Source organism: Oncorhynchus masou, chromosome 33 (assembly GCF_036934945.1).
Source record: "Oncorhynchus masou masou isolate Uvic2021 chromosome 33, UVic_Omas_1.1, whole genome shotgun sequence".
NCBI classification, from domain to species: domain Eukaryota; kingdom Metazoa; phylum Chordata; class Actinopteri; order Salmoniformes; family Salmonidae; genus Oncorhynchus; species Oncorhynchus masou.
The window spans coordinates 27,868,534-27,895,739 of NC_088244.1; the positions used below are offsets into that span (position 1 = coordinate 27,868,534).

Below are 27,206 nucleotides of genomic sequence, written 5' to 3' on the forward strand. Positions count from 1 at the left end.
AGGGATCTGACGCTGTCTCCTCCATGCAGGGAGACACAGGGCATGGGGGAGACGGAGGGATCTGACGCTGTCTACTCCATGCAGGGAGACACAGGGCATGGGGGAGACGGAGGGATCTGACGCTAAAATGACTGCCTCCGTCTGCTCAGTTTGATTCTCATCCATCAGCTTCTGCAGCATCTGTCCATCCTGCAGAGAGTCAAAGACGGAAACAGACAGTTAAGGGAAAGAAGAAAGTGAGAGAATAACCTGTCAGGCTGAGTAGAGCAAAGGTGAAGAGAAAGCTTGCAGGGGAACCTTTTCTGAGAAAGAAACCAGCACTGAATTCTAAAGTCTCCGTTCTGTACTCTGCAATGGTCTTTACTTTGTAGGCAGCTGGTAATTACTGATTGCTTGCAGTAAGTCCTCAGGAGCAGCTTAGCCTTCAGAGGTGACCAGAACACGTGCAAAGCCTCTTTCCTCACTGAGCATTACCTCACCCAAGGAGGCACATTTTAGCATTAGCCGAGCTAATTCAGCTTTGAAAACACTAGCTTGACACTGGCTCTCTGCACTGATCCACTGGTATCATCTTATTTCCCATGCTGATCTTCATTTACTGGGACCAATAAAGGGAGCTGCAGTATATGAAATAGACCTGGTGGAGGCTTCTCTGTGAGCCAGTATTAAACCCCTCTGAGACTAGTCTACTAGCTGAATCCTCTCTGTGAGCCAGGATTAAACCCCTCTGAGACTAGTCTACTAGCTGCATCCTCTCTGTGAGCCAGTATTAAACCCCTCTGAGACTAGTCTACTAGCTGCATCCTCTCTGTGAGCCAGTATTAAACCCCTCTGAGACTAGTCTACTAGCTGCATCCTCTCTGTGAGCCAGGATAAAACCCCTCTGAGACTAGTCTACTAGCTGCATCCTCTCTGTGAGCCAGTATTAAACCCCTCTGAGACTAGTCCACTAGCTGCATCCTCTCTGTGAGCCAGGATTAAACCCCTCTGAGACTAGTCCACTAGCTGCATCCTCTCTGTGAGCCAGGATTAAACCCCTCTGAGACTAGTCCACTAGCTGCATCCTCTCTGTGAGCCAGGATTAAACCCCTCTGAGACTAGTCCACTAGCTGCATCCTCTCTGTGAGCCAGTACTAAACCCCTCTGAGACTAGTCCACTAGCTGCATCCTCTCTCTGAGCTGCAGACAGAGGAGAAAAGACTCCTTATCACAATTGAATCTATCCACCAAGTGTCGACATCACTGCTAAAGTCAATGTGACTTAGTCATTCATTCTCTGGTCTCAGGACGACCATGTTTGTTCATTAAAGTGAAAGGGTGGATCGACAGAAAATCTCCAGCGACACAAAAGACAGAGAAAATAAAGAGGGATGTTTCAACAAGAAGGACAATTCACGACATGGTAATGGGACTCCCTGAGATAGTGTCAAAGTGCAGCTAGATGGAATGCCTTTGGCCATGGGAGGGGTGGCGTGGCTCTACCTGCTGTGAAATAAACAATGACAGGTCCAAATTAAATGCAAGAGAAAAAAAGAGGAGAAAAATGAAAGGCCTGTGAAGAACAAAACCATCTACTCTGTTAAGACCCAATGGTTAAGATATCACCACGGGAAACTAGAGACCACGGAGAGCCAGACCGGGGCGCCCGGAGAGCCAGACCGGGGTGCCCTGAGAGCCAGACCGGGGCGCCCTGAGAGCCAGACCAGGGCGCACGGAGAGCCAGACCGGGGCGCCCGGAGAGCCAGACCCTTGCGCCTGCATATAAAAACTACCCTCAATCTGAAGTCCAACATGCAGGGAGGAACAATGATAGATGAAGTTGAAATCACCCCACAGGTAGAACACCTGAAAAAGGCACTTACAATAATAAAGGCAGGCCAATTTCATCAAGCAAACTGACAGCCTGCTATATAATTCAAATCAGTATTTTTCTAGGGGCTTAATCTCTCCTCTTTATGTTATTGTAATGTGCTTTTAATTTGATCGACGGTGTGCTTGTCAACTCCTGAGGCCCCTGGGGGGAGGAACCACTTTCCAGAAGGCCTGCTATTGGACAGCTTTAGAGCTGGACCACTCTCTGCCTCTCTACTACAACATTACATTACAGAACACAAAGACAACAAGTGACATACCTACACCTCCATAGGGAATTTTGTAGTGAATGGCGCAGAAGGAGATGACTGCCGTTTACGATCCTGTAATCAATTGTGTTATTGTGTATGTTTTTTTGTGTTATTTGTTAACTTATTTTGTACATAATATTTCTGCCACTGTGTCTTTTGACCGAAAAGAGCTTCTAGATATCAGAACAGGGATAACTCTCCCCGTACTGGAGGAAGACTTTTTCTTCAACAAGACAGATGGGAAGGATTTACTTCAGACGCCCGACAAGGCACTCATCCCCGTCACTCACAGGAGAAAGAGACGGAGGTAACTCGGACGAGTCGCCGAGAGGGTAATCTACCTTTACCATCTGTCCTGTTAGCCAACGTAAAATCAATCAATAATAAAATAGACAAACTACGATCACGTATATCCTACCAACGGGACATTAAAAACCGCAATATCTTATGTTTCACCGAGTCGTGGCTGAACGACGACATGAATAACATACAGCTGGCAGGTTTTACGCTTGTTCGGCAGGATAGAACAGCGGCCTCTGGTAAGACAAGGGGTGGCGGTATATGTATATTTGTATAACAGCTAATGCACAAAATCTAAGAAAGTCTCAAGGTTTTGCTCGAGTATCTCATCATAAGCTGTAGACCACACTATTTAACAAGAGTTTTCATCTGTATTTTTCGAAGCTGTCTATATACCACCACAAGCCCATGTTGGCACTAAAACCTCACTCAATGAGCTGTATATGGCCATAAGAAAACAGGAAAATGCTCATCCAGAGGAGGCGCTCCTAGTGGCCGGGAACTTTAATGCAGGGAAACTCAAATACCAAATTTCTACCAGCATGTTTTATGTGCAATCAGAGGGAAAAAAACTCTAGATCACCTTTACTCCACACACGCGTACAAAGTTCTCCCTTACCCTCCATTTCACAAATCTGACCATAAATCTATCCTCCTGATTCCTGCTTACAAGCAAAAACTAAAGCAGGAAGCACCAGTGACTTGGTCAGTAAGAAAGTGGTGAGATGAAGCAGATGCTAAACTACAGGACTGTTTTGCTAGCACAGACTGGAATATGTTCTGGGATTCTTCCGATGTCATTGAGGAGTACACCACATCAGTCACTGGCTTCATCAATAAGTGTATTGATGATGTCGTCCCCACAGTGACCGTACGTACATACCCCAACCAGAAGCCATGGATTACAGGTAACATCTGCACTGAGCTAAAGGGTAGAGCTGTCGCTTTCAAGGAGTGGGACACAAACCCGGAAGCTATGCCGCTATGCCCTCCGACGAACCATCAAAAAGGCAAAGCGTCAATACAGGACTAAGACCGCATCGTACTATAGCAGCTCCGACGCTCGTTGGATGTCGCAGGGCTTGCAAACTATTACGGACTACAAAGGGAAGCACAGCTGTGAGCTGCCCAGTAGCACATGCCTACCAGATGAGCTAAATTACTTTTATGCTCACTTTGAGGCAAGTAACACCAAAGCATGCATGACAGCATTCGCTGTTCCGGAAGACTGTGTGACCAAGCTCTCCGTAGGTCAACATTCACAAGGCTGCAGGGCCAGACGGATTACCAGGATGTGTACTCCGAGCATGCGCTGACCAACTGGCAAATGTCTTCACTGACATTACCAACATGTTCCAAGCAGACCACCATAGTCCCTGTGCCCAAGAACACTAAGGTAACCTGCCTAGATGACTACCGACCCATAGCACTCACATCTGTAGCCATGAAGTGCTTTGAAAGAATGGTTTGGCTCCCTCCAATTTGACCCCCTTCAATTTGCATACCACCCCAACAGATCCACAGATAATGCAATCTCTATTGCACTCAACAATGCCCTTTCACACCTGGACAAAAGGAACACCTATGTGACAATGCTATTCATTGACTACAGCTCAGCGTTCAACACTATAGGGCCCTCAAAGCTCATCACCAAGCTAAGGACCCTGGGACTAAACACCTCCCTCCGCAACTGGATCCTAGACTTCCTGACGGGCCTCCCCCAGGTGGTAAGGGTAGGTAACAACAAATCTGCCAAGCTGATCCTCAACACGGGGGCCCCTCAGGGGTGTGTGCTCAGTCCCCTCCTGTACTCATAACTGCATGGCCAGGCACAACTCCAACACCATCATCAAGTATGATGACACAACAGTGGTAGGCCTGATCACCAACAACGATGAGACAGCTTAGAGGGTCAGAGAGCTGGCTGTGTGGTGCAAGGACAACAACCTTTCCCTCAACGTGATCATGACAAAGGAGATGATTGTGGTCTATAGGAAAAGGAAGACTGAGCACGCCCCCATTCTCATCGACGGGGCTGCAGTGGAGCAGGTTGGTGTCCACATTACCAACAAACTATCATGGTCCAAAACACACTAAGCCAGTCGTGAAGAGGGCACAACAATGCCTATTCCCCTCAGGAGACTGAAAAGATTTGGCATGGGTCCTCAGATCCTAAAAAGGTTCTACAGCTGCACCATCGAGAGCATCCTGACTGCATCACTGCTTGGTATGTCAAATGTTCGGCCTCCGACCGCAAGTCACTACAGAGGGTAGTGCATATGGCCAAGTACATCAATGGGGCCAAGCGTCCTGCCATCCAGGACTTCTATACCAGGTGGTCAGAGGAAGGCCCTAAAGATTGTCAAAGACTCCAGCCACCCTAGTCATAGACTGTTCTCTCTGCTACCGCATGGTAAGCGGTACCAGAGCGTAAAATCTAGGTCCAAAAGGCTTCTTAACAGCTTCTACCCCCAAGCCATAAGACTCCTGAACAGCTAATCAAAGGGCTTCCCAGACCCCTCTTTCACGCTGGTGCTACTCTTTTTATTTGTCACGACTTCCACCGAGGGTGGCTCCTCTCCCTGTTCGGGAGGTGTTCGGCGGTCGTCGTTGCCGGCCTACTAGCTACCGCCGATCCATTTTTTTTTTCGTTTGGTTCTGTCTGTTTCTTACACCTGTGTTCTATTGAGTTAATTTATGTGGGTTTATTAACCTCGTTGCCTGCTGTTATTTTGTGCGGGATTATTTCTGTGTTTGTTTGGTGCGTGTGCTAGATTGCGCCACAGGCTACTCTCACGGTCGTTTGTGCCGTTGTGATTTATTTTAGGAGTAGATTGTGTTTCCTCCTGTTGTCACTTCGAATTCCTGTTTTGTTGGGCGCACTCGTTGGGTTTGTTTCCTGACCAGTTTTGTTGTGTTTTGGACTTCCAAATAAATATTTTCTATTTGGACCTCATTGCTCTCCTGCACCCAACTCGTTCTAGTGAGGCACCTTACATTATTATAACAGGAAAACCAAATCAGGTTATTCCTCCCGCTCCTCTTTGTCCAATACTTGTCATAGGTGAACCATTTGAACATGTGGTGGTTGATTGTGTTGGACCGTTACCGAAAACAAAATCGGGTAACCAGTTTTTGTTAACGATTATGTGTATGGCAACAAGATACCCAGAGGCCATTCCTCTGCGAAGGATTACAGCCCCGGTAGTGAGTAAAGCCTTAATTAAATTCTTCACGACATTTGGTTTACCTAAGGTGGTACAAAGTGATCAAGGTACCAATCCTTGTCAATTACGCACCGTGTGGCAAGTGCATATCACCCAGAGTCTCAGGGTGCGCTTGAACGTTGGCATCAGACACTGAAGTCTATGCTACGTAAATATTGTTTGGAATCTGAGAAAGATTGGGATGAGGGAGTTCCTCTAGTTTTGTTTGCTGCTTGTGAAACTGTACAGGAGTCCCTAGGGTTCAGCCCGGCTGAACTAGTGTTTGGTCACATAGTGAGAGGACCAATGAAAGTCGTTAAAGAACAGTTTTTGTCCCAAGAGTGGTGTACAGGAGATGAGAATGTGTTGGACTACGTTAGTCGCTTTCGTGAGTGCCTACACCAAGCTTGTGCTCTTGTACGCTTGTGCTAGAAAACGGCAATCTCGTGTGTGCCACATTAACATGTTGAAAGAATATCATACCCGACCCATCACCCAGTTAGATAGTTCAAAAACAGCGGCAGGTACTACTGTCTCTTCTGTTTCTACTGCTATGATAGTGGACTGTCATATTGATGATGTTGATGGAGATGGTTTGGAGTTGTGCAATACTCAGCAGCAGTGCGTTAGATTGCCCAACTCAGAAATGTTGCTGTCTATCCAGTCAAGTCTGGTTCATTTAATGGACAGACAGGCCGAGGATATTGTGAGGCTACTACACAGTTTTCCATGTCTCTTTAATGATGTTCCTACTCGTACAAATGTGTTGGAACATGACATTAATGTTGGAAATGCTGCCCCTATCAAGCAACACCCATATCGTATCAATGCTTCTAACAGGAAGATAATGAGTGATGAAGTTAAATATTTGTTGGAGAATGACCTGGCTACGCCAAGTTCCAGCCCTTTGAGTTCTCCTTGAATTCTGGTTCCTAAACCTGATGCTACGTCCAGGTTATGTACAGATTATCGAAAGGTAAATTCTGTCACAATGCCAGATTCGTACCCGTTACCCAGACTGGATGACTGTATCGGCACTATTGTTGCTGCTAAGTATGTAACTAAGTTGGACCTCTTAAAAGGTTACTGGCAGGTTCTGTTAACCCTATGTGCTTCTGAGATTTCTGCCTTTGTAACCCCTGACAACTTCCTACAATACTCTGTCATGGCTTTTGGGATGCGAAATGCACCAGCCACTTTCCAACGACTGGTTAACTCCGTATTAGCTGGCGTTCCCAATTGTAGTGCATACCTTGATGACCTAGTAATTTATTCGTCTGAGTGGTCAGATCATGTTGACTCTCTAAGGGTAGTATGTGAACATTTGGCAGCTGTTTCTCTAACCCTGAACTTGGCAAAGTGTGAGTTTGGGAAGGCTACTGTGACCTATCTCGGCAAAGAGGTCGGCCATGGACAGGTGCGCCCTGATGATGCAAAGGTTTTGGCTATAACTGCATTCCCCGCACCTACCACCAGACGAGAGCTATGCCACTTTTTAGGGATGGTTGGCTACTACCCTAGTTTCTGTAAACATTTCTCTGCGGTAGTTGCTCCATTGATCGATTTGCTCAGTCCGGCTAGATCGTTTGAGTGGTCCCATGATTGTCAGGTAGCTTTTGAATCTGCTAAAGCACTCTTATGTACTACCCCTGTACTTGCTGCTCCGGATTTTGAGCGACCATTTAAACTTGAGGTAGATGCTAGTGCCAGAGGTGCTGCTGCTGTTCTACTGCAGCAGGACAAGAGTGGAGTGGATCATCCCATTTGTTATTTTTCTTGGAAGTTTAACAAATTATGCAACCATCTACCAAGAAGCTCTTGCTTTGTTGTTAGCTCTGCAATACTTTGAGGTGTATATTGGTTCTAGTGCCCTACCAGTGATAGTATATACTGATCATAACCCCTTAGTGTTTCTCCACCGGATGTACAACCAGAACCAGCGCCTTATGCGTTGGGCGCTTATTGTACAAAATTATAATTTGGAGATCAGCCATATAAAAGATTCTGATAATGTGTTGGCAGATACTTTGTCACGTGTGTAAAAATAATTTTGTATGTTTTCTAAGGTTGACTGTTGTTGATCTTGTGGGTATGTTTTGTAATACTGAGGTCACAATCCCCATGGGTTGCTCTTTTAAGGTGGGAGTGTTACGGATACAGGTATCCTGTGTGTGTGTATTTCTTTTCTCTCCTTCTCCCCTCACAGGTGGCAATCATCATTCCCCAATCAGTCACCATGCAGTCATCAATCAGAAGACACACCTCCTCCTGATTTCATTACCAAATCACATTCCCTTTCACCTTAGTTTAAAAACCCAGTCAGTTGTTTTCTCAGGAGCTCGATCTCTTTTTGTTTCAATCTCTCTGTGTCTCAATCTCTCGCACTATCTCTCTCCTGTTATTGAGCTCTCTTTTGTTTTTTTGCACCTACATGTCACTTTGTCCCCACCTGTGAGTTTTGTCATGGTGTTTGTTTGATGGTGGGAAAAGGGGGTACTAAGACAAGTCGCCCATGGGCATACACTACCCGTAGGACTACTTTGTCTTAGAACACTAGGTATAACTGGGCGAACCACCCACTGTATTTTTGGTTAGTTAGTTTCTAAGTAGGTTAGTCACTCTGTGGGTCCTTGGGTCCAGCTCAGCCCCTTTTGCATGAGTTATGTTACGGGTCTCGAAACCATCCCCCCCTAGACTGCCGGGCCAAAGGGATTCGTAACATCTATACATAGTCACTTTAACCCCCATGTATATAGACTTCCCGGTCTCTGTATATAGCCTCCACATTGACTCTGTACCGGTACCCCCTGTATATAGCCTCCACATTGACTCTGTACCGGTACCCCCTGTATATAGCCTCCACATTGACTCTGTACCGGTACCCCCTGTATATAGCCTCCACATTGACTCTGTGTACCCCGTAAATAGCCTCCACATTGACTCCCGGTACCCCTGTATATAGCCTCCACATTGACTCTGACTCTGTGACCGGTACCCCCTGTATATAGCCTCCACATTGACTCTGTGCCGGTACCCCCTGTATATAGCCTCCACATTGACTCTGTACCGGTACCCCCTGTATATAGCCTCCACATTGACTCTGTACCGGTACCCCCTGTATATAGCCTCCACATTGACTCTGTACCGGTACCCCCTGTATATAGCCTCCACATTGACTCTGTACCGGTACCCCCTGTATATAGCCTCCACATTGACTCTGTACCGGTACCCCCTGTATATAGCCTCCACATTGACTCTGTACCGGTACCCCCTGTATATAGCCTCCACATTGACTCTGTACCGGTACCCCCTGTATATAGCCTCCACATTGACTCTGTACCGGTACCCCCTGTATATAGCCTCCACATTGACTCTGTACCGGTACCCCCTGTATATAGCCTCCACATTGACTCAGCCTCCACATTGACTCTGTGCGGTACCCCCTGTATATAGCCTCCACATTGACTCTGTACCGGTACCCCCTCCACATTGTATATAGCCTCCACATTGACTCTGTGCGGTACCCCCTGGTAGCCCCCCTCTGTATATATAGCCTCCACATTGACTCTGTACCGGTACCCCCTGTGCACCCCCTGTATATAGCCTCCACATTGACTCTGACCCCCTGTATATAGCCTCCACATTGACTCTGTACCCCCTGTATATAGCCTCCACATTGACTCTGTACCGGTACCCCCTGTATATAGCCTCCACATTGACTCTGTACCGGTACCCCCTGTATATAGCCTCCACATTGACTCTGTACCGGTACCCCCTGTATATAGCCTCCACATTGACTCTGTACCGGTACCCCCTGTATATAGCCTCCACATTGACTCTGTACCGGTACCCCCTGTATATAGCCTCCACATTGACTCTGTACCGGTACCCCCTGTATATAGCCTCCACATTGACTCTGTACCGTACCCCCTGTATATAGCCTACCCCCTGTATATAGCCTCCACATTGACTCTGTACCGGTACCCCCTGTATATAGCCTCCACATTGACTCTGTACCGGTACCCCCTGTATATAGCCTCCACATTGACTCTGACTCTGTATATAGCCTCCACGTAGCCTCCCATTGACTCTGTACCCCCTGTATATAGCCTCCACATTGACTCTGTACCGGTACCCCCTGTATATAGCCTCCACATTGACTCTGTACCGGTACCCCTGTATATAGCCTCCACCTCCACATTGACTCTGTACCGGTACCCCCTGTATATAGCCTCCACATTGACTCTGTACCGGTAGCCCCCCTGTACCCCCTGTATATAGCCTCCACATTGACTCTGTACCGGTACCCCCTGTATATAGCCTCCACATTGACTCTGTACCCCGGTACCCCCTGTATATAGCCTCCACATTGACTCTGTACCGGTACCCCCCTGTATATAGCCTCCACATTGACTCTGTACCGGTACCCCCTGTATATAGCCTCCACATTGACTCTGTACCGGTACCCCCCTGTATATAGCCTCCACATTGACTCTGTACCGGTACCCCCTGTATATAGTCTTACTATTGTTATTTTACTGCTGCTAATTTGTTACTTTTATTTTTCAATTTTTTACTTATCTATTTTTACTTAACACTTTTCTTTCTTAACTTATTATAGCGTTGTTGGTTAAGGGCTTGTAAGTAAGCATTTCACTGTAAGGTCTACACCTGTTGTATTCAGCGCATGTGACAAACACAATTTGATTTGAATGAGAGCGCGAGAGAGGAAGAGCGAGAGAGATTCATAAGGCCAGGCGATGCGTTGAGATTTCTGGAAAGAGAGAACGGAATGATGCTACAATACTGTACATGATACAGCACCGGGAAAAGAAACAGTGATCTGATCATTTCAACAGTATGATACAATACATCACACCATTACTGCTAAGTGAACATTTGTTTCAGAGAGCGTCATTTAAGGATTCAGTGGACTTGTAATCATTGGGTAATTGTGGTGTTGATGGGAGTTTATGGGTGTAATAGAATTAGGCAGGTGGCCATGTGCTAGGAACAAATGGGCTCATTGAGTTGAAGGAGGAGATAGAGAGAACCATCACCATTGTCACACTGATGGACAACTAGATAAAGGCAGGAAATCTGTTGCATTCTGCAATGCTTTAGAGCTGCATATGAACTAACGCCATAGTACTTTCAAGGTATATGCCTGTCTGTAATTCCTTGGGTGCTGAACTAATTTATAAGAGCCAGACAGAAAGAAAACAAGACGGACAACAGATTTTGCAAAAAAAGTTTAATCTCTCCTATATGCGTGTTTATTTACAAGTAATAAATCTGCAAAATAGGAAAGAGCAGAATATTTACACGAGCGTGAAACAGCCAACCTGTCACAGTTGCTTCAAATCTGAAACTCTTAAAAAGGTATCAGAATTCAGAAAGTATTACAACTCTTTAGTTTCTATTTCCTCTTAAATCTGTGTCTAGATATTTTTTATGTTTGATCCTTTACTTTGAAAAAAGGAACTGCTTTCCAATATGCCAAAACAAACCAAACGAGGGAATCAGGAGGACAAGGATAGAAGTTGTTCAGTGGCAAAGGGGGAAACCTGTGACAGTGTTATGAGTGGGCATGGTCAGGTGGTGGATTGTGGGTAATGGAGGGGTCATACAGGGTTGTGGGAAGGGGAGGGGGAGGAGCAAAAGGACATCAAAGCAAGAGAACCTCCTGGAGACTTTGTAACGCCACCAGCTGTTTTACAATCACAGTCTTCAAAGCCTAGCTTGTGTGGTGGGAGGGAGGCAGCACACACAAACATTTTCCCATTCACTAAACAAATAAGGGAGACAAATGTGCACAATCAGGTAATAAAATATGCTTAACAGAAGAACAGTGACGGAGCAGAACCATCACAAGTCATCATAAATAGGGTGAAGGAACAGAAAAGTGGTCAAGTCAATGCTGAATCTGCACTATGAGAGGCCTTCTCTTGGTATGGGAAAAACCAGTAACCAGCAGATAACCCTGTTTAAGTTGAATTTCATAAACTACTCCATACGCCCTGCTCTCAGATATCAAGTAAAGAGTATAATACATACAGTCCAGCCTTTTGTGTTCGGTTGGGAGGGAAGGGAGGGATTGTGAAAGGGTGGGGTGTACCGTATAGGAGTACCTTTATTTAGTTGCCAGCACTAGGACAGGACTGAGATGGAGAGTAGAGACTAGAGGGAGTTGATATTGGAGAATGACCAAGAGAGAAGGATGGAAGAGCCCTGCAGCACACGAAGATGAATAAAAAATATCCGTATCTTTTCTGAAATGTCTAACCAAATATATCATGTGTTGTTGAGACCTGCTCCCATTTCAAACTGAACAATTATAAATAAATAAACTGAGGAAATGCTTTTCATTTTCATTAAATCCCACCATCTTTGTTGAAGCCTGATGTAGGATAGCTGGATGGACAGATGGCCCAAGGTTATATATCACAACGCTAGCCTGTGTGATCCACACGGCTCTCACCGGAGAACTGACCTAAATATTTCAGAGGTTTCTCAAACATTTATCTGGTTTGTTTTTCCTCCGTATCTCCTTTAATCTCAGAGGACATTGACCGAAGGGGAATCGATGCAACATATTAAAGGGAGACAATACATTTCACAAAGGTATCCGGTTTCTGAGGAAACAAAAACCACCTGGCAGTTAGAAAACACACAAAGATTGAGCTACATTTCATTACCTTGTCACATCACAGATGTTTGCATTTCAAAATATTTGTCGCTGTTTTCTTATCTTCACAGCAGACTAAAAAACGAAGAAAAGAGAATTCTGAATGTTCACCTTCCTTGGTGCTTCAGAAGTCCTCTTTTCTCTTTTGAATGACGATCGTTACAGATGCCGTTACAGAACATGAGGGAAACCCTGGGAGAGTCTACTCTGCTCGCACAACCAATGTTTGGTTTCTGCAGAGTACAAAGAAAACAACTCGTACAACTTTCACCACAAAACAACAATTAAACCATCTTTTTAATTGCAATAAAATATAACTGTTGAATGTTTAGCTAAAAACTCCTCTCATCTTTGTCTGCAAACCTCTACCTCAGTGTCCGCCATGACAGTCTGTAGGATAGTCTAACAGTGATCTATCTGAGGGAAGGAGACAGTGGGACAACTTCAGGAAGGCTTTGAAAGGGTAGTGGGTGAATTAAACCTTTGCTACATTTAACATGGCGCTAAGCCCAATGAATCCTTCTGTGGAGTCTGACTTTTGTGGTACAGCAGAGTCCATAATATCACAGTACTTTAAGCCATGTTACTTGCCTCCCAAAAAACCTTGAGGTCCCAGAACAAAAGTAATGTAACTTTGCTGTGGTCCGGAGCCTGTGCACAGAGGCGAGCAAGGTGGTGGATACAACCAAGAGGGCTGCTCATTCAGGTGCTGTGAATGTGAGGTTGGCGGCTAACACAGGAGGCTGTTTTTCTCTGAATTGTACTAAAAAAACAAACAAGCCTTTGGTTTTTCTAAAAGCCACAATAGCACTGGTTGTATTAAATACAGGAATAAAATAGTCATTTCCAGTACCATTAAAACAAATGTTCTCCCAGGACAGGAAAGGCCCCAAAGACCTAACAATTTGTTGACTTGCTTCTACAATTTTTTTGTCATTTAACTTTTATTTTTTTATTTAAAAAAAACTTTACTCTCACCTTCAGTCACTAGGCATGACAACATTTGAATCATAACACATTTTATCTAAAGAAAAAGCTTTCACTAAACAACATTTAAATAAAACATGGCACAGGACAAGGTTTCATAGTTCAGTCTTTGAAATATCAAATCCTTTTCTTTCAAAGTATTTTGTACATTAAAATGGAAATTGACTATTTTCATGTGTTTCTTTAAAAATGAAGTTGTATTTATATATCTATATATCTATATTTATATCCTCTTCTTTTGATGTAGCTTTTTTGTAAATTGTGCAAATTCAGCAGTAACACAAGTGGCACACCAACGGAGAGAGTAGGCAGTTGTTAAACACAAGACCAACAACTAAATCAACCAAATAGAAATGAAATGGATGTGAACATCAAACTAACGTCCATGAACGTTGATGAAGTCTCTGATGGTAGACTGCTGACACGTCAGAAGCGTCCATGGGGGGGGGGCCCTTATAAATGAAGTCCTTTCTCCATAGCTCCCCTTATATATATATATGTATGTATCTCCTGGCTTCTTTAGCCAGCTGCTTCACAGTCCCTGTCCTGTAGGTGGGTAGATAATCAACACGGAAGACAAACTGAAACCAGTGATGAAGACCGCGATGATAAGACACTTTCTCGGGGCGACAGACGGACGTTTAGTGTTTATAAATGAGGGGTTGTTTGGATGGGCCGGGGCCCAGGCCTAACTCTGGTGGGTCTCCAGTGTACTGCTTGTGTCCTTGCAGTCCTTACGCGTTGTGTTGGGGTTAGGAGCTGGGGTCAGTGAGAGAAGGCCTAGCTGCTACCCTCTCTGACCCTCAGTGGCGGGCCGTTCCTCAGCTGGCCAAGGCCATGGTATCGATGACCTGCTCCAGCTTACTGCGCAGTCTTTGCCTACGAGACTGTTCGTCCTTCTGCAGCGCAGACAGGATCTGGGGAGAGACAAGAGAGGAGAGAAGGAGAAAGAAGAGAGGAAAGAGGGAGAAAGAAGAGAGGGAGATTAGTCAATAGATCAGCAGGGTGGACCACCGACAAAGAAAGTCTATCAGAACATCTGTAAGTCTGTGTAAAGTCTCTCAGAACATCTGTCAGTTTTTAAACAGCTGTTGAAGCCGTCGTGCTGTGATGGTGGCATGAGTATGCTATAAGACTTTTATGTAGAAGCATGCAAACAGCTGAAATGTTTCCCTATAAACACCATACAGCTGTTTACTCATGAATGTTGGCGAAATATAGGAGGAAACAGAGGCAGAGTGACATCCATAGTTTACCTCTGTATGGAAAGTTGAATGTCTACTACATGACATTGCATAGAAGAAGATGTTCAGTACACAGGCGGATGACGATGGAAGCTGCGAGGGGAGCTGTATGTACTCTGGCATTATGGGAAGTGGAAGAGGAGGTGCTGGTGGGGCCATCAGTGATAGGTAGCTGTGTACTAGATGTTAGGGCCTCATGCAGGAGAATGCATAATGGCCTGCTAATGCCCCGCGTGTTAGTGCTGACGGATGAGGGGGGCGAGAGGAGGACCTGCAGCCGCCTGCATCTGGATAATAAGCCTTAATGAATGGGAGCGGCTGCTTAAATAGAGGCAGCTGCAGCTGTTGCCTCAGACACAGGAAACAGCACTGCTGAGAGATGAGGGGAGAGGGAGGGGGGTAGAGATAGGGTCTGATGCTGAGTGGAGATGACTGAATATGCCCCCCTCACTTCCACCACCATGCTCTCTCACCACATGCCCTTTGAAAAGGCAAGCAGAGAGGCTGCCTGAACCTCTCACAGCACACACTCAATGCACTATAACCAACAAGGTAGGAAGAATTGTCTGAGCAGACAGACAAACATTGTTTACGTGTTTTTGAAGGCCACGGCAGACACTCTCTTAAAGTGAGTACAGTACAGTAGCTATCCTAGCACTGCCTTCCTCCCTCCCTGGCTGGCTGTCTGTCCTAATGGCTGGGAGCGGATGGAGTGGAGGGAGCTTCTGCTTCTGCCTCATTATCTCTCCAGTTCCACAGCCCAGTCTCCGTGAGTCACTGCCTTCCTCCCTCCCTCCCTGGCTGTCTGTCCTAATGGCTGGGAGCGGATGGAGCGGATAGAGTGGAGGGAGCTTCTGCTTCTGCCTCATTATCTCTCCACAGCCCCGTGAGTCTGCCTTCCTCCCTCCCTCGCTGGCTGTCTGTCCTAAGCTCTTCTGCTTCTGCCTCATTATCTCTCCAGTTCCACAGCCCAGTCTCCGTGAGTCACTGCCTTCCTCCCTGGCTGGCTGGCTGTCTGTCCTAATGGCTGGGAGCGGATGGAGCGGATAGAGTGGAGGGAGCTTCTGCTTCTGCCTCATTATCTCTCCAGTTCCACAGCCCAGTCTCCGGGAGTCACTGCCTTCCTCCCTCCCTGGCTGGCTGTCTGTCCTAATGGCTGGGAGCGGATGGAGTGGATAGAGTGGAGGGAGCTTCTGCTTCTGCCTCATTATCTCTCCAGTTCCACAGCCCAGTCTCCATGAGTCACTGCCTTCCTCCCTCCCTCCCTGGCTGTCTGTCCTAATGGCTGGGAGCGGATGGAGCGGATAGAGTGGAGGGAGCTTCTGCTTCTGCCTCATTATCTCTCCAGTTCCACAACCCAGTCTCCGGGAGTCACTGCCTTCCTCCCTGGCTGGCTGGCTGTCTGTCCTAATGGCTCACTGCCCTCTCCTCCTGCCTTCCTCCCTGGCTGGCTGGCTGTCTGTCCTAATGGCTGGGAGCGGATGGAGCGGATAGAGTGGAGGGAGCTTCTGCTTCTGCCTCATTATCTCTCCAGTTCCACAGCCCAGTCTCCGTGAGTCACTGCCTTCCTCCCTCCCTCCCTGGCTGGCTGTCTGTCCTAATGGCTGGGAGCGGATAGAGTGGAGGGAGCTTCTGCTTCTGCCTCATTATCTCTCCAGTTCCACAGCCCAGTCTCCATGAGTCACTGCCTTCTGCCTGCCCCTCCCTCCCTGGCTGGCTGTCTGTCCTAATGGCTGGGAGCGGATGGAGCGGATAGAGTGGAGGGAGCTTCTGCTTCTGCCTCATTATCTCTCCAGTTCCACAGCCCAGTCTCCGGGAGTCACTGCCTTCCTCCCTCCCTCCCTGGCTGGCTGTCTGTCCTAATGGCTAGGAGCGGATGGAGCGGATAGAGTGGAGGGAGCTTCTGCTTCTGCCTCATTATCTCTCCAGTTCCACAGCCCAGTCTCCATGAGTCACTGCCTTCCTCCCTCCCTCCCTGGCTGGCTGTCTGTCCTAATGGCTGGGAGCGGATGGAGCGGATAGAGTGGAGGGAGCTTCTGCTTCTGCCTCATTATCTCTCCAGTTCCACAGCCCAGTCTCCGTGAGTCACTGACTTCCTCCCTCCCTGGCTGGCTGTCTGTCCTAATGGCTAGGAGCGGATGGAGCGGATAGAGTGGAGGGAGCTTCTGCTTCTGCCTCATTATCTCTCCAGTTCCACAGCCCAGTCTCCGTGAGTCACTGCCTTCAGCCCTTTCCAGGCTCTGCTCAGCTCTCTGAGAATTAGCACTCAGTGTACAGTCTCATTCACATCTCCTACATGGAGTAGCTACACTATACTGGCTCTGCCTCAATGCATAAGCAACGTTTCAAGAATGATTAGTCAGTCTATTTTGGTGGGGAAATAAATGAATGCACATGGAATATAGTGTGTTAATGAACTCCCCGGAAGGATAGCACATTGGAGAATGAATAAAACACATACATCCAATGTGGTCCATTAGTCCCATAATATGTACTTTAATTACTTAAATAGCTGCATGCATTTATGGATGCATACTCAGTTATCTTCTAATTGAATCAGAATGCCCACATTCCATTCATCATGAGAACTAGAAGGCACATACAAAGGGTCTCAGCCCTGTGTCAACATACAGAACCAATGACTATTCTACTCTGATTTCTTCATGCTGTGACTAAAATATATTTATAAAATACATTAGATATCTATACTATTAAACTATTATAACGTCTATGATTAATATCTTCGTAATATACTGGTGACTCACCTCATCTTTGTACTTGACGATATAGGAGTAGATCTCGTGCAGGGCACTCATGCTGTTGAACTGACTGAGGTGCAGCCGGGACTGTTCAGCCAGGTAGGCACTCATGTCCTGGTCACTGATGGCCGGCATACGGGAGATGTCGGAGTAGTACCTGCAGGACAGGAGGGGAGCAGAGAGGGAAGGGGGTTAGCACCCTGGACTGGAGAGGACACCTCTTTAGTTGTGTATGTGAAGGACCGCGATTGAGTCAAGGCCTCAATCAAGTACTCGTCAACAACCTTCCTCTAATCTAATTTCACCAACTGTTAAAACGCTGGGTGCATACTATGTGTTTTGGAAATAGAAGCATTGAAATGGACATTCTTACAAAGTCGAAGGCAGTTGAGCTCTCTGTCATTCATACCTCTCCACCCAGTTCTTGTAGTTGGGGATGTCTTTAGCGTACAGCAGCTTGTTGGAGGGAGAGTCTTTGCCCAGCTTGTGTTCTGACGTGGAGCAGGAGTCCATGAAGGTCTGGGCCACCACAGACAGGCAGGCGTCTGTGATGCTGTTCTTATGGATGTCAAACACAAACTGAGGGTTCTTGATCACGTTCACCCAGAACCGCAGAGGAAGACTGGGACGGGAGAGTTATCATGAGAAGATGGATGCCATCAACCAAATACACACATATTGAAGAAACAGCCAAGCAAACCATTGCTATTTGTCCTGTAATGTGTCTCACCAATTGCTCTTCCAGGTGTGCCGTACGTCTGAGTCTGATATGGAGTGTTTGTCGGCCTGCTCGTCCAGGAAGTCAAACATGTACTTGATGGCGAGAGGCAGGGCGCTGCCGCGGTGGGCCGTGCTGAAGATGGTCTCAAACAGGTCGTCCACAAACTTCTGCAACGTACCCTGAGGACAGTAGGGATGAGAGGAGCGATTCATTTCCCCCATTAAGGGGGAGTGGCTGTGGAGAGGACGCTACATTCTGCTCTTCCAAGATCAACGTGCTGAGACAAGCTAGCTTACCAGACAGACCTATGTTTGCTATTTCAATTCCATTCGCCTCTCTGAATCATGCGCCACAAAACACTCAATCCCACAACAAATGACTAGTCTCCTGCTATTTCCCCCGCTTTATATTTATCTATCTTTTCTGACCACAAAATAGGCTTGTAAACAGCGTCTCATTTCCATGTTTTTTCTTTCCCTACAATTAGGAGCGAAACAATGAGCTCTGAGGCAGCTAGAGGAGAGGAGAGGGGCAGGCAGACCCGTTAACAGGGAATTGGCTGAGGGACCCCAGATGAATACTGCAATAGAGGCTGAGCTGTTTACATGTTAGTCATTTAGCAGTGACAAGCACATCAAGGGACTACCGAAGAAGATGGTTCCCCCAGGAAAAACTCTTGACATATGGAGAGCATTACAATGACTTCCTCAACATTCAGTTGTTAAAGTTGACCTACATCAGCAGTACTTGTTATTTATGTAGGGGTGGTCTGGTGTCTGTGTAATCTTACCTTGGTGGCGAGCAGACGGGTCAGATAGATCTCAGAGACCATCTTGCTGCCGCGGTCGCCCTCGCGCTGGTCAGAGTGGTCGTGGTTCTTGACCAGGTGCCACAGCTTGGTACCACTCTCCAGGTCAGGGGTGATCATGGGAGTGCGGGAGCGCAGACTGTCTGGACTGCTGGCTGTTCGCAACATGCTCTCTGGACGGAGGCAAGAGAGCGATAGGAACATCAGGACAAAGACAAGGCCATCAGAACAGAACACCAGTCTGACTCCCTGGTTTCATGCAGGCCCCCAGTGTCCGGTCTGGAGTGTGAAGACACAAGCTCGGCTGGTCGGCTACTCCGTAGCAACTTAGCGGTGCCAAAGGGTCTGGTCTTGCCTAGAAAGCCTATGTAAATTACAACCCAATTCAGCAATATGGAACGTTTCTAATTGAAATACTTCCAGCTTCATGCACCGTGGGGAGTTTTCTATAGGAAGACGTGGATGACGTCAGAGCTATCACTATCTACTGGTTTTAATGTTGATGGTTCCATTGTGTTGTGCGAACTTCCAACTCTGACACAGGTGTTAAAATCATGCATTTCAGGTCAAAGCGCTGTGCATAGCATACAAACATAAAAGAGAAAACAAACATATTTAGTCTGGTGAAGGAATGGCTCTATGGGCTGTCTATATCTGGCCGTCATCCAGCCAGAACAAAGACTGTGCCAGCGTGAGGAGCAGAGTATCAGTCTGTCTGTCACAAGGTCACAACCCATAATCCACTGGGACCTGACCTCAGAGATGGAGAGAACATTTTAATGAGCAAGACAACAGATCCCTGTAGCCTCTCCTATTGTAAAAACTCCTTTTGTACGTCAGAGAGGTGGATGGATGGTGAGAAAAATGATTAGGCCTCAACTAAAGAGCGAGGAGAGATGGCTAACTCATTACGCTCAATTGGCGGACTATAACTAATTAGCAAAGTGGGAGAAGAAAAATGGCGTGCCTCGTCTTCATTGTGCCAGGGCCTAGAGAGGAGATAGGATAGAGAATCTGCTTTCTGTCTTGTCTTCTTCAGCATGTTTTTACACCAGCCCTTCCATCTCCATCTCGTCCCTCCTCTCCTCTCCTCTCCTCTCCTCTCCTCTCCTCTCCTCTCCTCTCCTCTTCTCCTCTAATCTCCCCTCCCCTCCTCTCCCCACCCCACCCCCTCCCCTCCCCAGCCCAAATGACCCATAATGTTAGAGTGGTGGATATAATAGAAAACCATACACAATAGCAATATCCTCCCTTCCTGTGGTACTGTATGAGTCCGGCTGTACAGGCTCCATTGTGTGAGTTTCTGTCTCCCCCCACTCGTGTCCTCCCGGGGGCCGCCTGCCTCCATGCACTGCTACATTATTAATGGTGTGAGTGTCAAACTTCATTACGGGAGACCAAAAAGATGCCCATCTGCCATGTTCCTTATCAGCTAGTAGCCTGCTGCAGTGGCAGCCAGAAAGGGAGGGAGGGATGCTGCATGGAGAGGAGGTAGGGTGGACAGAATGCAGGTGTATGGAGGGAGGGATAAGAGGACGGAGGAAGAAATTCATTCTGCCTGAATGATAGAGTGACACTGGGGCCTTCTGAGTGTCTGAGCGGCAGGGAGGTCATGTGGCTTTCAGGGTGAGAGGATGAGGGAAGTGAAGCTCAGAGACTGAATGACACAGGGAGATCATGATGGCTTTCAGGGTGAGAGGATGAGGGAAGTGAAGCTCAGAGACTGAATGACACAGGGAGATCATGCTGGCTTTCAGGGTGAGAGGATGAGGGAAGTGAAGCTCAGAGACTGAATGACACAGGGAGATCATGATGGCTTTCAGGGTGAGAGGATGAGGGAAGTGAAGGGTGAATGACACAGGGAGATGATGGCTTTCAGGGTGAGAGGATGAGGAAGTGAAGCTCAGAGACTGAATGACACAGGGAGATCATGATGGCTTTCAGGGTGAGAGGATGAGGAGACTGAATGACACAGGGAGATCATGATGGCTTTCAGAGACTGAATGACACAGGGAGATCATGGATGGCTTTCAGGGTGAGAGGATGAGGGGAAGTGAAGCTCAGAGACTGAATGACACAGGGAGATCATGCTGGCTTTCAGGGTGAGAGGATGAGGAAGTGAAGCTCAGAGACTGAATGACACAGGGAGGAGCTTTCAGGGTGAGAGGATGAGGGAATGCTGGACTTTCATGATGGCTTTCAGGGTGAGAGGATGAGGGAAGTGAAGCTCAGAGACTGAATGACACAGGGAGATCATGATGGCTTTCAGGGTGAGAGGATGAGGGAAGTTAGCTCAGAGACTGAATGACACAGGGAGATGGTGCTGGAGACACTGCGAAGCGAATGTGTGCTTCTTGGTGTGTTGTTTCTTATGGGGCATAAGAGCACTGACCTGAATATACCCAATTCAATCTACAGAGATCTTGGTCTGTATTCACAAAGCGTCTCAGAGTAGGAATACGTTTTGCCTTCTAAATCATAATGGATAACAGGGGGGACCTGATCCTAGATCAGCATTCATACTCGGAGACACTTTATAAATATGGGCCCTGTGGTATTTAAACAGCGAACCAGAGACTAACTCCTGCTACACGTATTTCTAGTGGAGGTGTTAAAACCAGTGATGAAACTAAAGGAAAACGGAACCAGTGTGACTAAGACTGGTCTCCGTGCCAATGACCTTGTCAACCCCCAGTATCAGCTTGTTCACACCAGAACATTCTCTCCACTGTAGCCACTCTACCAGCAGACAATAGTACTGTACTCCTACCTCTATTGGACATTCATCATGAGCCTGCTACTACTACTACTGCTGCTGCTGTTGCTACTGCTGCTTGAGTGCCTGTACATTTCATGACAATCATGTTCTTTGGCTTCTGGGGGAGAGTGGTGGATGTTTACCTCTGCTCTTACAACAGCCAGGACTTGGCTATCCTCTCTGTGGACTAACAAACCAGCCTGGCTTTCACTGGCCTGTCAACGTTGCTATCGTAACCCCTTAACACACAGACACACTTGAGGAGAGAGAGAAGGGAAAACAACAACAAAGGTGAAAGCCCTCAGGCTTTTGCCAGAGAGCTGGTTACACTGTTGTGGTGCACTGCTGAGGCTGTGTTCAGAGGTGTGTCTGTGTTAGCTATTGGTCTTCAGTCTCTGGCAGGAGGAGTGAGGTGTCTGATGTAATGCCTGTTATTTCCTAGATGGTGGAAATACCTCTGAAATGGCGTAGGCTCGATAGTGGTGGATTTATGGTTCTCTCTATTCACAGAGGCTGAGTCAAATCTAGCTTACTATCAACAAAGTCATACAGAGGGCGAAAGACAGAGATTGAGAGAGAGATTGGGAGAAAAAGAAAGGAGAAAGAGAGACTCACCATATCTGCTGAGAGACTTGGTGAAGGTAGAGGAGTTGGATATGTTGTATGCTGAGTTCTGCTTTGGTACCAGAGCGATCACTGAGCCGTCCGTCACCTACAAGGATTGAAAAACAAAGGTCTGTCTTGTAAACATCATCCTGTCAATCACTCCATGTCTGTTTGCTTAGATAAAACCACACCATGGCAACCCCAGCTCTCTGCTCTCACCTGATAGTGGGCCAGTGTGTTGAGGCGTTTCCAGTCGTTGTCGATCTTGGTGGTAACATCCTCATCCTGAAGGATGATTCTGGCCATCCTGCCCTGACGCCACTCTGTGAAGAGAAGATGAGGATGAGACCGGAGACAGGCAGGCAGGTCCACCCCCCCGACACACAGTAAACACTGGTGTTCTTACCCAGGTCCATGTCCCCAGCCTTGGGTCTCTGGGAGTAGGGGCTGCCCTTGTACACTGCATCCAACAGCTTCTCCTTCACCTGGGTGATGGTGTCACAGTTCAGCCCCTTCACCGTCACCTCCGAGGCGTTCTCATTCTCCGGGTTCATACAGTGGAGGGTCTGCCAGGGGAGGGAGGGGAATTAGGTTCAGCTTAGTTAAATAAGTTGTCATTTGCAGGTATTTGAATCGCATTCTCAAGCACTAATTAGGATCACCGAGGTAGCGACAGATTCTACCGACCTTATACTGCCTTCTCAAAGGTAAATCACACATTTGATCAAATATCCTTATTGTCCTATAAAATATTTCTATTTGACAGCACTCACCAGGGTCTTGTAGTCAATCTGCTGTCTGATGAGCTTGTCCTCACTGAGGGAGTAGCGTGCCTCCCCTGTGATGGAGTCTATAGGCCCCTTCTCCATCTGCTGCTTCATAGCACAGTACAGCATGAACAGAGGCTCCCCAGCACACTCCTGGAGACACAGCGACACACAGGGACACAGACCATCAGCGACAGGTATGGGCTGAAGCTTGGGACCAGTGGCCTTTAGGATTCTGCTTCAACAATGCAATTGCTTAACCACATGCATCTATACTGAGTGGACAAAACATTAAGAACACCTTCCTAATATTGAGTTGCACCCCCCATTGCCCTCTGAACAGCCTCAATTCGTTGGGGCATGGACTACAAGGTGTCAAAAGCATTTCAAAGGAATACTGATCCATGTTGACTCCAATGCTTTCCACAGTTGTGTCAAATTGGCTGGATGTCCCTTGGGTGGTGGACCATTCTTGATACACATGGTGAACTGTTGAGCGTGAACAGCGTTGCAGTTCTTGATACAAACCGGTGAGCCTGGCACCTACTACTATACCCTGTTCAAATGCACTTAAATATTAAATCCACTGACTGAAGTGGATTTAACAGGTGACATCGATAAGGGATCTTAGCTTTCACCTGGCCAGTCTATGTCATGGAACGAGCAGGGGTTCCTAATGCTTTGTACACTCAGTGTATATCTTAACAGGTATGCATATGAACATGAGATTTGTTGCCAATGAGTCAATGCTATTCTCCTGTATCTTCTCACTGGCCTAATCGGCAGAGCACTGGGGTGGTCTAATATAAATGTTTCCTGCGTTTGCACTATCCTGGGCACTTGCCAATCAATAGTGTCATTACCCCCAGCTCAGATCCAAGAAAAACTCTTCCCTCTTAAAAAGAGAAAGAGTTTAGAGCAGAGTGAGAGAGACGACAGACAGATGGCAGCTGAGGCTGATACTAATACGAGGTTAATGATTGAGAGGAAGTGCTTAAGAAGTACTTCTCCATGTTAGAAATGCATGGGCTGTAGTCGAGGAGGAGGAGAGAGAGAGAGAGAGAGAGAGAGAGAGAGAGAGAGAGAGAGAGAGAGAGAGAGAGAGAGAGAGAGAAGGAAGGAGGGAGAGAGTGAGAGAGAGGGAGAGGGAGAGAGAGAGAGAGAGAGAGAAAGAGAAGGAAGGAGGGAGAGAGAGTGAGAGAGAGGGAGAGGGAGAGAGAGAGAGAGAGAGAGAGAGAAGGAGGGAGAGAGAGAGAGAGAGAGAGAAAGGGAGAGTTTGTAAGTGTAATGTTTACTTTTAATTTTTATTGTTGATTTCACTTTTGTTTATTATCTATTTTACTTGCTTTGGCAATGTAAACATACGTTTCCCATACCAACAAAGCCCTTAAATTGAATTGAGAGAGAGCGAGAGAAAGAGATCTAAGTGCTTGATAGGTATAGCATTTATCTCTCCCACTTTAAAACACACTCAGAACTCCTTACCCTCTCACCCTCTCTCCACCATTTATCAGCAATCAAAAAGTTGACATCTTTCAAGCGGAAGGTGAGAAATACGCACATGCATAAGTATCCAGATTTCTCTATTCAGGTTTATATCAAATGTAAGTGATTTGCATTTATTTTAGCTTTTTGTGAAAGTACAGACTCATTTTATGAAAGTACAGAATTTAATCATGGTTGGAGGAAACATGGAAAAGTAATGCTGCTTTAAATGTTGACAAACTTGTTATCCCACTTAAGTAGGAGAAAATGCCCTTTGTGAGAATTTGGTGAGATTTGTACACTTCCTAGAGAGATCTTCTTTGTTACCACCCATTCAGCATCATTCATACCCTCTCAAGCCTTAGTCCCACCCCACCCACACATATAACACGTGAGTCAGTATGGTATTGTTTTCCAGAAAGTAGTCTCTACTTAAACCCAGCTAAATTCAAGGCAACAATATATGTGCCAGCTGTAGCAACACTTTTGCAGTTGTCCAAATATATTTTTTTCCAAATATCCGCAGTAGCAAAGATAATCTATATACTAACCAGGGAAGTTTCTTCTCCGCAAAGAGTTTGTTTCTGAGTACTTCCCTGACAATTTCTAGAATGCAAACACATTCTAACCATTCTGATTGGTCCCAGAAACCGATGGGTTGGGCCAGAGCCCAATTCATAATTGGCAATGATAGGATGATTGGTTAGAGATGATCCAATCGCTGATTACTTTGTTTTGTACAACACCCGTCAGCACCACAAACAACGATGATGACTGTTTTATTTGTCACATGCGCCGAATACAACAGCTGTGGAGACCTTAACGTGAAATGCTTTACTTTACCAACAACGCAGTTCAAGAAATAAGAGTTAAGAAAATATTGACTAAATAAACAAACAAACAAAAAATAAATTAACAATAGCGAGGCTATATACAGAGGGTACCGGTACCAAGTCAATGTGCGGGGGTACAGGTTAGTCGAGGTAATTTGTACATGTAGGTGGGGGTGAAGTGACTATGTATAGATAATAAACAGCGAGTGTGTAAAAACAAAGGGAGGGGGGGTGTCAATGTAAATAGTCTGGGTGGCCATTTGATTAATTGTTCATCAGTCTTATGGCTTGAGGGTACATTTACCGAATGTAAATCAAAACTAGACGTCGAACTGACGTCTGTGCCCATGGTTAGTTAACTGTGAGAGAGTGGAGACAGGGGCTAACTAACTGCTAACTGGGATAGAGGTGGAGACAGGGGCTAGCTAACTGCTAACTGGGAGAGAGGTGGAGACAGGGGCTAGCTAACTGCTAACTGGGATAGAGGTGGAGACAGGGGCTAGCTAACTGCTAACTGGGAGAGAGGTGGAGACAGGGGCTAACTAACTGCTAACTGGGATAGAGGTAGAGACAGGGGCTAGCTAACTGCTAACTGGGAGAGAGGTGGAGACAGGGGCTAGCTAACTGCTAACTGTGAGAGAGTGGAGACAGGGGCTAACTAACTGCTAACTGGGATAGAGGTAGAGACAGGTGCTAGCTAACTGCTAACTGGGAGAGAGGTGGAGACAGGGGCTAGCTAACTGCTAGAGGTGGAGAATGTAGACAAGAAGCTAGCTCAGTCTCCACCTCCAGTGTCCTCTCCTGATTCCTATGCAGCAGCCCAACTCTCCCTCTCTCTCCCTGCATATGCTGTTAACGTCTTGTTAGCATCTGTGCTAATTAACCAGACAGCTGCTAACGATAGGGAACACGCATACATCACTCCCTAGCCCTCGCTACGACACGGTTGTCTATGAAATTATCTTTATTTCCACCTCCCGGCTTCATTAGGGGGTAATTTTACACTCTTCCACGAGGGAGCGAGGGAGAGTGAGAAGAGAGTGAAGAGAGGACTAGTCGAACGCCACAGCCCCAAAGCTCCTAATGACCGCAGGCAAGAACATGTCTGTCAAATAAACAATAACGTAACAAACGAATGAAATAAAGAGAAAAGCCTCTAGTTGGAGCCTTAAACAGACTAAAATACTAATAGCGTACTAACCCATAATGAGAAACAGGGAAGGGGGAAAACAAAACTAATTCTAATTGGTAGAAGAGAGAGAGTGTTGGAGTTGCGGGGCTCCTGAAGAATAGCTACTGTAGCTCATCTGGTCAGAGCTTCGGTGGTTTGATGGTGGACTTACCTTAAGGAACTTGTACAAGAGAAAAGTGAACCAGTTGGTCAGCATCTTCTCAGCAACAGACTCCGTTCTAACAGAGAAATGTAAGGCCAGGGATAAATAAGACATGACAGTTCAATAATCAACTAGAGGAAATTGCAGCTCTACCTCAAAACTAACTAGGAATAAATCTAGTTTTAGTTTTAGACTAATACTTATACTTTTATAAGGGGAAAAAGGTCTTAAAACAAATACTTTATTCTCAAAGCAAACAACCAATCTTCATTAAAAACAGACAATTACCATAATTGGCTAACTTCTCTCGTTAATCATAAACCTGTTGCCTCTACGAACAAAGACCCCTGAAATGTCCCACAGATGAGGAGCAATTAAAATCCACTGTAATTTATTTATATTTATTTATCCTAATATCAAGAGAGGAAACCTAGGCAAACAGTCTCCCCTTTCTCCTCCCCCTACAGTGGCTAGAAAAGCAACTTTCTCTCCTTAATTATCTAGTTAATCTAAATTAAAAGGCGGTACAGGAAGGAGGGGTGATAGGAAGAAAACTTCTACAAAACACCCCTAAAGCTGCAATATGT

General features: G+C 46.4%; 1 protein-coding gene across 2 annotated transcripts in view; it reads right to left on the reverse strand.

Annotated features, from left to right (window-relative positions):
* Window positions 1–10,868: 10,868 nt before the first annotated feature.
* LOC135528182 (plexin-A1-like) overlaps window positions 10,869–27,206 on the reverse strand; it is a 299,019-nt gene continuing 282,681 nt past the window's right edge. For both annotated transcript variants that reach the window (XM_064957082.1, XM_064957081.1), the window contains exons 23-32: window positions 26,629–26,695; window positions 22,974–23,120; window positions 22,607–22,766; window positions 22,420–22,523; window positions 22,210–22,306; window positions 18,819–19,009; window positions 18,038–18,207; window positions 17,717–17,929; window positions 17,314–17,464; window positions 10,869–14,221 (exon numbers count right to left, since the gene is read on the reverse strand). In XM_064957082.1, coding sequence (XP_064813154.1) covers window positions 14,126–14,221; window positions 17,314–17,464; window positions 17,717–17,929; window positions 18,038–18,207; window positions 18,819–19,009; window positions 22,210–22,306; window positions 22,420–22,523; window positions 22,607–22,766; window positions 22,974–23,120; window positions 26,629–26,695 — 1,396 coding nt within the window. In that variant the 3' untranslated portion in view covers window positions 10,869–14,125. The remainder of the gene's footprint in view (window positions 14,222–17,313; window positions 17,465–17,716; window positions 17,930–18,037; window positions 18,208–18,818; window positions 19,010–22,209; window positions 22,307–22,419; window positions 22,524–22,606; window positions 22,767–22,973; window positions 23,121–26,628; window positions 26,696–27,206) is intronic.